Below are 15,526 nucleotides of genomic sequence, written 5' to 3' on the forward strand. Positions count from 1 at the left end.
ATTTCCAAGATACTTTCTTGCAAATTTGTAACTTTTCAAACTCAGAAATTAAAATGTTTTTTGTTTTTGAGAAAATTTTGGAGATTAATCTCAAAATTTCTCAATTTTTGGCGGAAACATATTTCTTTTTCTACATATATATGTCTACATGTACAACGTGTCTACAATGACCCTAATACGACGTCATGGTTTCCTTACTGAAAAGCAGCAAGCAAACTGAAATTGAGTCACTAAACATCAATTTACGGATCATTTTCCAGGTTATCACGCACACACACACACACACACACACACACACATTCCTCTGTGTTTGAGTGTGGCATGTCTCTGGATGTCCCCTCCCACTGACAGATGGATGGGGTTAATATCATAATTAAGCGCCGCAGCCGACGGTTCCTGTTTACCACTCGGTTGCTAGGCAGTGACATCAGCTGATCCCTCCCTCTCTCCTCTCTAATCCCTTACGCTCTTGCTCGCCCGTCTCTCTCAGCTCTTTCTCTCCGAGATAGGCGGCGCAGACACGGGCAGAGTGTGGGGGTATAGGACAAGCAGAGAGCAGGGGGTAGATAGTAGCGTGTGTGTGTATGAGAGGCTGGCAGACGGCATGGTCTGGGTGTGAGGACACACTCCGGGAGCCTCCATGTAGAGCGACATCACCTGGACCTGTCCAGCGTTCAGAGAAGCAACAGGCGGCAGGAGCGCTCCCAGCAGCTCCTCGTTTTTTACCCTTTTTTTTACCTTTTTTTTTTTTTTCTTCTTTTTGCGTTGTTTTGGGAGTGAGCTCCGGGCTGGACCGCATGCATGACACAACGCAAAGGCGAGAAACCCACCATCAGCATCCAAGAGCACATGGCCATTGACGTGTGCCCCGGTCCCATCCAACCCATCAAGCAGATCTCCGACTACTTCCCCCGTTACCCGCGGGGCCTCCCCCCCACGGCGCCCCAGCCAGTGGGCCACGCCGGGCCCCTGCGCTCTGCCCTCTCCACGCCTGCGGCCGCCGCCGCCCCCCCAGAAAGTGATCGCCCCAATGAGGACAGCCCTGAACGGGCGTGTGCTGGAGCCTCCGCCTCCCTGCAGGCCGTCAGGAGGGACGAGGAGCCGGACGTGGAGGGATACGACTCAGACGACTCCAGTGAGTGTTTCATTTCTTACTGCATCTCTTTTTCTGCCACCAGTTGCCAGGCATCCCTCCAGTCGGATTTTATCTCCAACCTTTTATTTTTTCTCTCTTTATGTCCAATCGTCTGATTCGAACATGAACATAGTGTCTCTGTGCCGCCGATAACTCTTTTCGTCTCAGTCGACGGGCAGCCAACTGTTGCTGCTGCGAATCCAGCCTCTCCCCCCCTTCCTTCTGCTGCTCAGCTCTGCTTCCTCTGAAAGAATGATGCGTGTGATGTTTTTTTTTTACTGCAACAAAGCATCGCATGAGGCTGTCTGTGTTGATAAGAGTGCGTTTTTTAAAAATCACCCATGTCTGATGGGGGTGGGCTAGGGGTTTGGTCTCACCAAGCTGAGTGATTCATGGCTTCTCAAATTAACCGCCCAGTGGAGCTCATCCACATACTGTACCCAGAAAGGCAACTTCTGTCTGGCTGGCTGGTTTTTTGTTTGGGTTTCTGACGCATGAAGATGTAAGGCTTTTTTGTAAATTTAATCTTACTGGAGATTTATGGAAATATTGAACCGTCAAACACCAGGGATCCACTTTTTTTTTTTTTCACTTCCAAACCTACTACAGACGTCTGAGGTTTAGTTTCAGTCAATACTGATCCAATACAGAAAAATATTTGCTGAGTTGACTGAAATTGTTTCACATATTGTTCCCAGAAAGGCAAATTCAGTCTGATGGGCTTGTTTTTCTTTATTTGTAACACTTAGTTACAAATAAACAGTAGGCTTTTTAAAAAAAAAAAAAAAGTATCTCACTGGATATTTTTCTGGAACGATTAACTGTAATTAATCAGTTATTGAAATAATTTCCAACTAATTTAGTAATCAATTAATCATTAGTGTATACAGACTCAAAAGACCAATTGCAGAAAGAACAACTTACTCGGAGTAGTAATTAAGCCAAAGCTACAAAAAATATATACATTTGGGTTTAAGATTAAAAAACGCCTTCTTTGTCTGTTTATATGTTCTACCCAGAATTCCTCAAGTGTCATAGTTTTAGCTTCACCTGCTTTAACTTCTGTAAATATATATAAATAAACCTCCTATTAAGCACCTTTTGCTATCTCTTATTAATCAATTAATCCCAAAAATAATCAACAGATCGGCCCTACATCGAATTGATGTAAAGTTGAACAGAAACCACTGAGCTTTTCAGATCTTAGAAATATTTTTAGCTGCAGTTGCATCCTTTGCTACAAATGATCAAGCATTGACTAAAGTAAAGCTATATGATTGCATCTACAGCAATAAAATGAAAATGTTCTTCTTTAAAAAATAAATTTTGTTTTGTTTTGTATTTCTAGTGTTGTATAAAATAAGATTAAGTGGTTAACTGGAAAAATCTGCAGAATGTGCAAACCTTTTTATATGATTAATTTTCAGAATAATCAATAAAATAATCACTATTTGCAGTCTATGAAAAATACTAACCAGTCAGAGAGATAAAAATGAAAGCAAACTGCTTTCTGAGCACACTTGTTCCTTCTATCTGAATCTCTTTATTTTTCCAACGCTGGTGTCTGATGGATCAGAAGCAGTGAAGGTATTTCTGTTGCCTCCCATAATGTTCAACTCTTACCGAACGTTTGCTGCAGTCATGCTTTGTAGAAAGGGCTTGTGATGGCAGGTTAATGTGTGACAGTAGTGTGCCTTCTGTAGGAGTTAATCCACCCAGAGTGGCATGCTGTGGGGAGGGTTAGGCCAGCTCTTAATCCAGAGCTGGACAGGAGGGTTGGAGGGCAGAGATGGGGGATGGTAGGCAGTATAAAGGATGGATTCTCCTGGCAGATGTTGCTTTATGACCTCCACTGGGCAGCCAGGGTTTTACTCAGTGAAGAAGCACAGAGTCTGTTAATCAGTCAGACCAGTCCTCAGCCTGTGCGACTATTCACTTTTCTGTGGAGAGATTCTGAGGATTTTTGGCTTTGGCTGGAAACTTGTTTTCTGACTCAGAATTAAAAATATTTCCTGCCAAGTGATTCTGTTTTCTTGAACACTTGCGTTTTCCAGCCATTTACATACAAACATACCAATTAAAAGGTTATGGCAAATTTTAGATTTCGTCTAATGCTTGGATGTGCGGAGGCTGATCTTTTTAAAAAAAATTTTTTTGCAGATTCAGATTCCTCTTGAAGGATGCATTTACACCAGCCCTGTGTAGTCCACTTTAAGTGAACTCCGGTTTGTTTGTCTAAAAAGTCCGGTTCATTTGGGGAACCGGACCAAAACTCTTAAGTGGACCAAAAAAGCAAACTCTGGTCCGCCTATGAACCTCAGTCTGTTTGGTTGAAGTGAACTGGTGCATTATGAACGTATATCTGAATGCCAAGAGGACCAAAGACAGCTCTAACAGCAAAAAGCAGACTACAGTACAGTGCATTCTGGGTAATACAACCATAACAAACATGAGAGTCTTGCACTAGCAGGAGAAATGGCCTGTGATTAGAAAAGATTAATTTTACAACCCCTAAAACCTGACACCACTCCATTTGGTTTACATTTTGAAGGAAATTGCTTTTAGTATCTTGAGTTTTTTATGTTATTTTTTTCGAGGACGGGAACAGGTTGGATTGTTTGACGCATCCATCCATCCATTTTCTAACACCCTTGTCCCTTAGTGGGGTTGGGAGGGTTGCTGGTGCCCATCTCCAGCTAACGTTCTGGACGAGAGGCGGGGTCACCCTGAACAGGTCGCCAGTCTGTTGCAGGGCAACACGGAGACAGACAGGACAAACAACCATGCACACACACACTCACACCTAGGAGCAATTTGGAGAGGCCAATTAACCTGAGAGTCATGTTTTTGGACTGTGGGAGGAAACCGGAGTACCCGGAGAAAACCCACACATGCACAGGGAGAACATGCAAACTCCATGCAGAAAGACTGGGGCCGGGAATCGAACCCAGAACCTTCTTGCTGCAAGGCAACAGCTCTACCAACTGCGCCACTGTGCAGCCCATCGTTTGATGCAGTTAAGTGGAAAAACAAAAAATGCAGCAGCTGAAATCTAACAAATATTGCAATTTTGGTCCACAATCAAGCAGAGTTTACTGGACCTATTCATATGGCGCATGAAATAAAAATAAACAAAAAGCTTTTATTTGGTTTTATAAAACCTACAGTGGAAGGGTCAAAGTTGGAGACCCCTGAGCTCGACTGTAAGAAGATATACGAGCAGCACTGAAAAAAAATTTTTTAACCTTTGAGCTCTGAGTGGTTAGTAATTATTTATAATAAAAGCTGTAAGAACAGTTGCTGTTCAAGAGCAAGAACAGAATTTACATTTTGAATTTTCTTTAGCATCTTATGTTTGCAATTACTGCAGTTAGCACAGCTAGCATTACTAAAACAGCAGCTTCTGTGTGTCTTCCCAGGAAGATGTAGATCCTTACCTTAAAGAAGAAGTAATATGTCTTTTCTAGGCACTAAGTGCCTTTTCTAGGCTGTCTTAATTTTTAGTGGAAGAATTTTGACTTTGCATCTTAGCTGTTTCTGACTACTTCAAATTCCGTTTATGGGTCGATTTTAAAGTTGTTGAGTCTGTAGTAATGTCACCAGATCTTAACAAGATGGAGGAGTCTAAGAAAAATGAAAGCATTGTTTGCTTCAGTCATTTTTTACTTCTGTATTTACCACGTCTGGCTTCTGGTACAGAATTGCGACTCGTCTCACGTCAATGACGTAAAAGTCAGATCCAATTCGACACGGCCATTGAGACTTCTGAAATGTATCCAATTTAGTACTACTTATGGAAGTGGCACAAATCAATTTTTGGGGCTGGTGAAAAGATTGAAATTGGGCGGTTCAGACATGAAACTGTGGCATAAAGGCAGAAAATATGATTTTTGCCTCCTGTGTGAACATAGCCTAAGTAGTTTTTGGTTAGAGCTGCACATAATTACAAGTCATTGTTGTCAAAAGTAAAAAAAAAAATGAGAAAAATAGAAGAGCAGAGGAAAGAGAGATTGTAATAGTAATTTTTCAATGTTTTATCTTGCCAAACATGAGTGATTGCACTACAAACATGAATGTTGAGTTTGAAAGTTCAGTTAATTTAACACCAACCGCTATCATGAGGACACAATGACACAACACTTACAGTACATTTGCTGTGTTTTTAGCAGCAGAGAGCAGCTGCATGTGCATCAGAACGAGCGTTTCCCTGATCCTCTAAAGCAGCTGAAACATCTCTGAAACTGGAGCACTGGAGGAAGAGCTTAGTCATTTGTTGTGGAGGGGGAAAAATCCTGATGCCAGAGCTTTGAAGCTGCATTTTAGAGCTGCATGTTTCACTGTCGCTCAGCATCAGTGCACCTTGGTCCACTGAAGGAATATGGAGCCCAATATATATGTATGAGAATGAAACAACTGAAGAAATGTTCACCTCAGGGTTGTTCAGCTAGAAAGATTACCGATTTATTCAGCTGATAGTTGCTCTTTTCTCTATCGCAAATTGAGATCTGTTTGAGCCTAGCTTGATCACCATGGTAACACAATCTAAACTCATCTACTCCAGATCCCTGTGCTGTGTATGTTGGACAAAAACACCCCTCAATATTTACTCTCAAAAAGTAGTGATACCTATGTTGAAGATGTGTAAGAAGCCAAAAAATAAATCATTACATATATATATATGTTGGGGGGCTGCACAGTGGCGCAGCTGGTAGAGCTGCTGCCTTGCAGCAACAAGGTTCTGGGTTCAATTCCCAGCCCTGGTTTTTCTGCATGGAGTTTGCATGTTCTCCCTGTGCATGCGTGAGTTTTCTCCGGGTACTCTGGTTTCCTCCCACAGTCCAAAAACATGACTGTCAGTTTAATTGGCCTCTCCAAATTGTCCCTAGGTGTGAGTGTGTGTGTGCATGGTTGTTTGTCCTGTGTGTCTCTGTGCTGCCCTGCAACATACTGGCGACCTGTCCAGGGTGACCCCGCCTCTCGCCCGGAACGCCAGCTGGAGATGGGCACCAGCAACCCTCCTGACCCCACCAAGGGACAAAGGTGCATAGAAGATGGATGGATATGCATGTCGCTCTAGCATAATTTCATATTTAAGAATTTAGAAAAATACAAACTTTATTTATAGAAAGAAACTGATTGATTGACAGTTTTATTGTTTGCACACTAAAACAAAAAACTGTTTGTTGTTGTGCAAGTTTTTTCTAATTTGAATGATGAAAGCAGTGATGTAAACATCCTTCCTCACACCTTGCTGCAATGTAGAAAGCCTTTTTACCTGAACTGTCATGTTTTTACGCTAGATACATTTATAAGTATCCTGTAATGTATTTAATTTATAATTATTGACTAAATTTCTCTGAGGTCTAGTTGTAGTTTTTTACACATTATTTGCTCTTTCTTCCTCTCTTACTCTTGAGCCGTTCAGTCGTATGAAGCTTAAACAACAGATTGTATCAAACTTAAGGTTTCTGTTAGGAAATGGCTAGCTGTGATTACAAAACCCCACCTGAAAAAATATAAAGAAGACCTTATAAAATATTATAGACCCTTTTGGGCAGACAAATAAAAGTCTCTGGTTATTTAAGAGTGAGTTTTGTTAGTTTATTTTTACCTCTCTCTCCATCTTCCTCTTCCACCTTTTGTTGAATGTACTTCATCTGCCTTACCTAAATGTTGGGGAATGGCTTAGAGAAATAAGCCTATAATTAAAATAGTTTAAAGCACACGGACAATCTATGACCAGTTTAAGAGTAATGTCTAAATAAAAAAAGGATCCGTTATGTTTATTTTATAGGAAGTCATTTTGTGAATGAATTATTTTTGAACATGGGAGTTTCTTCCCTACAGAATAAATATGTTGTAATTGTAAGCTGATTTTTTTTTTTCTAACTTTGTCAGCAGTATGAGAAATAACCACAGCAGTAACAGATGAATTTATGTCATTTTTTGACACATCTTTAACAGGGGTGCTAAGAAGCGTGGGGAGTGTGTTTTTCTGTAAAATAATAGCATCTGTTCAGGTGTGTTACATCAGTTTGTTTATGTTTGTGTTGACAACGGCTCCGATCGGTTTCCTGGAAGCCACTTTTTTTTCCCCTGCAATTTTGTGTTTCCAACATTTTTTGTAGCAGCACAACTTATCTCCGGAGAAATAACAGAAACCAGCCTGATCTCTAGTTCAAGCTGAGCCAATTCCCTAAATGTTAAAACAAATTTGTTTTGGTAACAACGATGTAGCAAGCATTTCATCTGCCTGGAAACGGGCTGCACAAGTTCAGAGATCCCAGTTGACGCCCACATAGATGTCCACCACCGTGTCACAATGCTTTTAGCTTTTGTCAATAAACTGAAAAAACACAGCCGTGGATCACAGAGCTAACATTTTGCAGCCGAAGTTGCAGATAAATCAGCTGAATATCAGTTTATGCAAACATCAAACCAAAGTTCCTCTCCATCCTCTTGCTAATAAGACTATTAGACAGAAACATCTGCCGGAGGATCATATTAATGACTTTGCAATCACCTGAAGAGTCATCAGTGTGGCAGGATAATTACAATGTCAGCTCCACTTCCCACAAGGAAATAAAATTTTAAGAATCCCAAGCAGGAAAGCAAGAACGCAAACAAATAAATAACCAAAGCAGGAGACATTCCTTTGCTTGTTAGCAACTAAAAGTAGTATCCAATGAGTGCAAGCAATATGAAAATATGATGCATTGTGTAAGAAATGAATAACAAGTGAGTGAGTCTGATGCAACGTCCCAATAATCCCTGGCTGCTGCTACTGCTGCTGCCATGGGAGCTGAATGGAGACGGAGAAACATAAGCTGCAGAAACAGGACTGCTTTAAAGGTGGCATCACGGACGTCTTTATTAACGCAGACTCTTTATTATGTTGGTTGAAGCTGATTAAGGTGCTTATTGTTGTGTCTGAAGTTACACTGATTCTATTCTTTTAGAGTGGTTGAGATCTGCTCATTTCCACGGGGAAAACGTATGAAGTTATGGGTCAGTTCTTGACCAAAAAACAGCCTGGTGCTGTAATGACCATCTGATTCGAATAAATTAAGTTGACTAAGTAAAAAAATGTAATAATTTTGATCATTTTTATAGGTTTATCTTTTCTGCTTTCTTTCTTTTGTGCTCCACAGGGTGATATAGGGCCATATGCGTTGGTCATGTTCAACTACGGTCACTGGTTGGGTCCATCTAATCCACAGTTTCATAACAATCATGATTTAGAAAAAACTTGAAGTCAGACATAAGATTCGTTGCCAACCTCAACAACTCAAGCATGATGCATGGTGAATAGCTGATGCAAGGTTTGCTGATTGCTCTTCATGGAGCCATTGTGCATTTTTAAAAATCTGATGAAGTTTGACAAATCTTCCTGCTATGTTTTATCCTAAGATATTTGTTCAATTGCTGTCTTTTCTGAAGTCTTTCAACTACGCTAAGTGAGCTAAACATTAGTTTAGTAAACATTAGTAAAAGGCGTTAAAGTAGGGTCAACACTCTCGCATATAAATGCAGTTAAGGGACACCAATCACCCCAACTGTCATGTTTTTAGACTGTTGGAGGAAGCCGGAGTACCTGGAGAGAACACATGTATGCACAGGGAGAACATGGAAGTTTCATGCAGAAACATCCCAGGCCAGGGATTTCCAAAATGTTTCACCCAAATAGTAAAAAAGCAAATATTTAGGACATGTGTTAAAACTTTTAAATAATTCGAAATAGATTTGAGCACGTTTGACAAGAGAAAGATTACAATGCCTTGACTTCTGGGTCAGAGAATGCTGCAGCGGGAACAAAAGTAGACAAAAGAGGGAACAGTGGTGAGCGGGGTCATGGGTTTTCAGCCGCATGGGGACAGTTGGACACAGCCAATCAGTGGGTCTCAGATTCAGCTGTGAAAAACAAACCAAAACATTTTGCATGTACAAGATGTCTTGCAGTTATGTATGAAAAATGATTCAGCTGTATGTGATTAAGAAGAACCACTCTGACCTTTCCCTTTCTGGCAACAAAAGCGGCTGTTATTACTCATAATGCTTTTGCAGGGAAACAAAAGAATAGAAATTTGTTTCGAATGATTTATGGCTTGAAAATGTTTGGCGGCTGTTTGATGTCTCACAGCAGGGATTTGAAAAGAAAACAAAGGGAAACAGTGGAGGTGACTTTAAAAGTAATTCTGTTTTTACTGCTTAAATGATTCATGTCAGTAAAGTTTTAAAATGTTAAAATCAAAGATAAACTGAGGAAAATGAAAACCGGTTTCAAGTGTTATTTAAGGTAGAAATCTCCATTGTGGCCTTATTTTAGCTTATAACTGTTCAGTTCATATGAGAACTAGGTGATATGGTTTAAAATGATGAGATTATTTTTATACCAGATCAATTTTTTTTGCTTTTTTTCTGAAAAAGAAATTCCAAATGACAAAAAGTATTGTCAAAATGTGGCTTTTATTTCAATCACCCCTTCTGTGAGTGCTGCAAGAGAGTATTATTAATTCATGAAAACTTTTAATTATCAGAATTAAGTCATATATATGTCATAATATTAGCAGAATTAAGGAGCAATCTTACCAAAAGAATTTCCGACTTTCTAAAATAAATAAAATTGATTTATTGCCTAATTTATATTGCGACTTTTTATTGATATTACGATAGTACCACAAAATATCGTGATAACCTTTAAATCCATACCGTCCACCCCTAATAAGATGAACTTCTTCCATTGGTGTGGAAGGATGTTTTGTTCAGGCCATATTAATTCTCTTTAATTTAGTCAGTAGTGGGCTTGTAACAATGAAAACAAACAAACTGCGTTGAATTTAAAGCAAGCATTCTCCAGGTTGCAGAGTCGGGCACTTTTTTATCACGCTGGCTGCGAGGCTGATCCGATCATTCGTGGACTCCTACATATGAATCACACACTGAGGTGAAGTAATTCCTCCCTCCTGGCGGTGTAGCAAGCACCGCTGTGGTGAAAATGAAAACGCTGCCTCAGTTTGAATTTGCTAGTCTATCAACAACTTGGAAGAGATATCGTTCAATGTGTTGTTCTGCGCCAAATGCAAAAGAAAAAGCATCGCTCGCCTTCCTGTTTGTGATTTTAAAGCAGCCACTTGCGTCCCAAATTGGCTCCTCACCGTCCTGCGGGATGTGATCCAGTATCTGTATGCTTCTCTCTGGGGGGTGGGTGGAGTTGGGGAGGCAGTGCTCTCCCTCATGAACCAAATCACACAGGGACATCTCAATCCTGGCTAAAAACCTGCTGGCTAATCAGCATAACAGCAACATTTTCTAATTTATTGTGACTCAACCTTGAGTTTAATTGAAAGGGAAAAGTGCATCCCCCGCCAAGTGTCCAGTCCCACCCACGCACACACACATACACACACACCCAAAGGGGGGGGTAATCAAAACCCATTTGAACATGAGGATCTGAGCCACATTAATTAATGAAGGTTTGTAGTGCTTGTCGAGGGCCACATGCCAGCCGGGGCCCAGAGAAGTGACCGCCGTGACCCACATGGCCAAGCCGAGTCTTGTGTTTTCCAGAGATAAGCGTCTCCATCCATGAGCTGAGCACCAGCATTCGCTTATAACAGGCAGCCAGGGAAAACAAAAGTGATCCATGGAGGATCTGAACATGTTTAACCTCTGTGATAAATGTGTTCTTTTACATTTATCACAGCAATTTATTCAGAAATAAAAAAAAAACATCTTAGATCCCCAAACTGCTTGTTAGAAAAGATGTCTTGAAATCAACTTTTGGACCAAAATAATCAACAAGTGATTGATTATTAGCTCAAAGTCAAATTCTAGCTTTTTATTTTTTATATACTGAAACAATCGTACATCCTTATAAAGCTACTGCCATGGGTTTGTGTACCCCTAAAGTGTTTGGTAGGGGTGGGCATTTGTTGCATTATCATTTTTTGTGATAACTATCTTACAAGATTTTCATTCTCACAATAAATGTAATTGAGAAAAGTCATTGAGAATCTGTAAACATTAAGGCAATGAATAGCATTCTGAAGCTAAATACTGTATGTGTGCATCTCATGTTTATAACTAGCAATCAGAGCTGCGTTCACATTCACTGTTATTTACATAATTTTAAAATTTTGTACTGGAACGCCATTTATGAACACCGGCGTGATGGTTTAAAAGTTCTGCTTGAAGCGGTAGTGTAACAGCCATTTAGAATTATAGATCAGGAGTCTCATTTATGACACATTGTGCAGGATCCATACTAAAAGTGAACTAAGAAGCTGAAAATTGCGAACGGCAAAAAATAAAATTGTATTTTTAAAACCATGGTTTCCAGAAAGCAATTTCCCTATGTAGATCTCAGCTGCACCTCAGTTTGTGTGCAAAGTTCCTCCTCATGTTCTGCCCTCAACACGCCCACAGTCGGTGCAAATTCTGTGCAACATACTTCATGAATGTTGAGGTGTAGTAAAGTGAGCCAGCCCACCAATGTCATTTCATTGTGTAAAATGGCAACCATAGAGAAAAGGATAAAGAAATACAATTTTATGTAATGCGCTAATAGCGCAGACAAATTTTTTGTTTGGTGCTTTTGCTGACTTTGAAAACATTTAGCACACTTAGCTATCCCTAAATTGATTTTTTCCAGATAAATTCTAAAGCGTTATGTACTTGACTGTTTTTTAAACTTTATGTTGAATAAAGTTTGACAGCTGTGTTGAAGTTTCTTCAAGAGTTACACATTTATGCTTGAAGTGTGGGAAATCTGTTAATGCTGCATTTCCATTTTCTCTCCATGATCTCTCTCTCTTTTTCCTCCAACTTTATTTCAAACAAGAAATAAACAGGTACAAAATAAAACAGACAGTAGAAAAAAGATATAAACATGAACAAAATATCTAAGTGTATTATAGAACATGTAAATTATGTCAAATTAAATTAGTGCATGAAGATGGTAGTCTGTAAAGGGCACATAATTTGAATTTAAGTTAGCGCTTTAGCATTAGCTTCCACTAAATACTGTGTTGATGTACAGCTTTAGCATTAGCGAAACTAAACTTTAAAATTAGTGCTTAAGATTTAGAAGAACTAACTTTGGCAATAATAAAACAGTAATTTGATTCCCTGCACTGAAAAGATTGTTTACATAAATTGCTAAACTTTGTTCAACACATTCACCATAAATCAGTTACCCAATTTCTGAAGCTTTCCTTTAGAAAGTCAATCATAAAAATGCCGTCTGTCTTACTTTTTTACATGCTGCCCCAGATCTTTCGAGCAAAGCAGCGATACTGTGAAAATAAATGACAGTCAGGGGTTGTGCCATGCTCTCTGATGTAGTTAATTAAAATAATTTGGAGATCTGACTCTAAAACAAAGTGGCTAAAACCAAAGTAATTTTCCTCCTAAGCCTTTAGAAGCTGCTGAGTGGCCCAGTGAGAGCACTTTTTCCACAAAGCTTTGATAATGTCGGAAAAAGAAACGGCAGTTAGATGTAAGACAGGAATAATCTAATATTTCCCAATACACTGTCCTCATTTAGATCCAGAAAGAGTAAAACTCAATTTTTTTCTCACTTTTTATCTGGGTTATACAAATGCAAAACCTGCAAGACTAAGTTATGTTTCAAGTTGAGCGCAGACATCTTTTAGCATGGTGTACCTCCTAATAAACAAGTTGGCAGTAAAGTGCACTGGGGATAATCTCCCAAACACTTATCGTCCGCCTTTTTAGGGAAACAAGAAAAGGATACACAGAGCCATCTGTTGCTTCTCCCATAACCGATCTGTTTCTAGACCTTCGTAAAACGGCATCCTCCAGAAAACATCCCCCAAGCCTCATAACACTCAGTTCAATGTAAAGAGCCATTTCAGCGCTGCAATGCCCAGCACAGTGGAATCCTATTAAGAGTGTAACTGCAAGCTGCCAAGCAGTAGTAATGAGTCACTGTGGTGTCCCATGTTTTGTTTTCTTGTGAATGACCCAACAAAGCCGGATAGATTTCAGCGAGGTCACATTATGGGTTATTATCCTCTGCCTCTCAACAAAAATCAGCCCAGTGCTTCAAGTTGGCTGTTGCTCTCCTGCAGAAGCAAACTCTGCCTCTGCCCTCACTTCATCCCGCTAAGCACATTATGTAATGATAATGCCAGCTATTATACAGATCCATTTGAAGTCTGGCGCTGTCATCAGCTGGGAGGAATGTTGTTTGGCTTTAGATTCACACACTTTATTTGAACACAGATGAGGACATTTTTAAGCGTTTCAGCAGCTTTTAAAATGTAAAATCCACCTGCTCTTTATGCAGCATGGCGGCCCCCGTAGCGGTGTTTCATCTGGGCAAAAAACAAAACAAAACAAAAGAAAAAAAAAAAAGTTACTCACTTTGCCCAAATTAACTCCCAATGTCTGATCAGTTCTCTACCCACGGAAAACGATGTATCAAAACTCACCTAATGTAACCACAGTTACTCTGAGTGGGCAGTCTGTCCACTGAGAGCTCAGCTCACCAGTTTTTAAATTCTTGCTTTTTGTCTGTTTTGTATCCTCTGGCTGGAAGCATGAAGGTACCGTGTACGGTTTAATGAGGTACATTAGGGATATCTGAGCAGGCAAGTTCAAAGCTTTCATGTTTTTCTTACTTCCGAGTGGCTCTTGCAACTAAGCAAAGAGTTGCCTTATGCACTTGATCATTTTAAGATGTAGCGTCAGAATAAGCTACCACATAATAAATTTTATGTAATTGAGTTCCAGATTTGAACACTGTAGGAGACAGTGGACAAAGTTCATCCAAACCCTGAACAGAGGCTCAGAACAAATCAATGCGTGGAGGTGCCATAACTTTCCTCAGCTAAACAGAAACTAAACTGAAGTTATTACCTCTGAACCTAAAGACTCAGGACACAGCTTCGGCTATTACAGCTTGAAACTAGTTGTCAGGCCTGAAAGCTGGGTGTAGTGATGGACTCAGACCTGAACATTCAGAGTCACATAAAGACACATACAAAATCAGCCTTCTATCAACTGAAGAACATTTCCAGAACTAAAGGACTAATGTCCCAGCAAGATCTAGAGAAACTCATCCATGTTTATCTTTAGTCCCATTGGTTACTGCAACTGTATCTTCACAAGTCTCTTTACAAATAAACTTCACCGATTTGATTACTTACTCCAAGTTCAAATTCAACATGACTGCCTTGCATACAAAACCTTGAGCGCTATGTATCTGCACATCTAATAGTGCCAATACACAGAACCTCGCTGTTTAGTACCTTTACTGAAGCATGTTACATCCTGTGCAACCTCTTATTGGTGAACGTGTTGCTGTTGAGAAATGTGTTTGTTAGTTTTGACTTCTGAGAGAGATGGTTCGCAGTAAAGGCTCATTGGTCTGACATACACAGCTTAGATATGACAGAAGAGGTAGGAGGCAGCACCGTCTCTGGCATGTGATGAAAGGGAATCTAAACCAAAGGAAGAATATGTTGGACAGTTTTTGATGTTTTAAACCTGTTGTTCCCTGGAAACCCTGAAATCTGCTCTGCTCTGGGATTTTTGTGCCTTGTTTAACATTTGAGAAGAAAAAGGTAATCATTTTATATTTAAGAATACTATTCCAGCCACTTATCACCTCTTTGAATTTGGTGAAGAAACATCTCCGATTAGTAGGGATGGACCGATAAGTCGGCTGACCGATAAACCTTCTGCATCTAGCTTTATGTATTTTTGCTTGGCTTCATCTCTGAGATCTTCTGATGGTATTTAGTGAAATAGGTAGCCTTTTGTCACAGACCATATTGCAACATTGAGTCAAACACTACTTGATACAAGAACACACCATATCTTGTGTTCTTGAAGCTTTACAAGTAAAACATTTTTCATTTTCTGTAAATGCTAAGAAGCCCATCACGATCTCAAGCTTCACCTCCTTTTTGAGCATCTTGTAATTAGTATCTGCTTTCACTTTCTTCAAGCTTTTTAGGATTTCTGGTTATGTAACAGAGCAGGGAACAACTTGTGTTGCTGAGAGATTTTTTTTCTGCATATTTAATTAGCACTCCAATCTTCAGATAAATTGGACTTTCGTTTCAACCCTTAACCTTTAGAGCATCTAGCGTTGTGTTTATACTTGTAATGAAACTCATAAGTGCTACTTAGAGTTTTATGCTAAACAAAGATTGGGTTCAGAAAAAATGAAAGTGTTTTTACCTTGTTTTCTTTGATTTGAGAGTCAAGCGGTTGTTATAAACCCACCAGGCTATAAACAGGCTTTACTCTCCAAGTTTAGCTTTCCATTCAGGGAGGAAATACTGAACTCTGTTCTTTGAAAGTTTATTTTATCTCACCTCTGATGGATCAATAATAGACCTTTTCCTTACTCGAGAAAAC

General features: G+C 39.7%; 1 protein-coding gene across 2 annotated transcripts in view; it reads left to right on the forward strand.

Annotated features, from left to right (window-relative positions):
- The first annotated feature begins 472 nt into the window (after positions 1 to 472).
- The window catches only part of doc2b (double C2-like domains, beta), a 112,035-nt gene continuing 96,981 nt past the window's right edge, over positions 473 to 15,526 (forward strand). The window contains exon 1 of one of the 2 annotated variants that reach the window (XM_008428512.2): positions 473 to 1,135. In XM_008428512.2, the coding sequence (XP_008426734.1) occupies positions 802 to 1,135 (334 nt within the window). In that variant the 5' untranslated portion in view covers positions 473 to 801. The remainder of the gene's footprint in view (positions 1,136 to 15,526) is intronic. The other variant, XM_008428516.2, reaches the window with a different exon arrangement.

The sequence above is a fragment of the Poecilia reticulata genome, linkage group LG14, assembly GCF_000633615.1.
Source record: "Poecilia reticulata strain Guanapo linkage group LG14, Guppy_female_1.0+MT, whole genome shotgun sequence".
Taxonomy (NCBI): domain Eukaryota; kingdom Metazoa; phylum Chordata; class Actinopteri; order Cyprinodontiformes; family Poeciliidae; genus Poecilia; species Poecilia reticulata.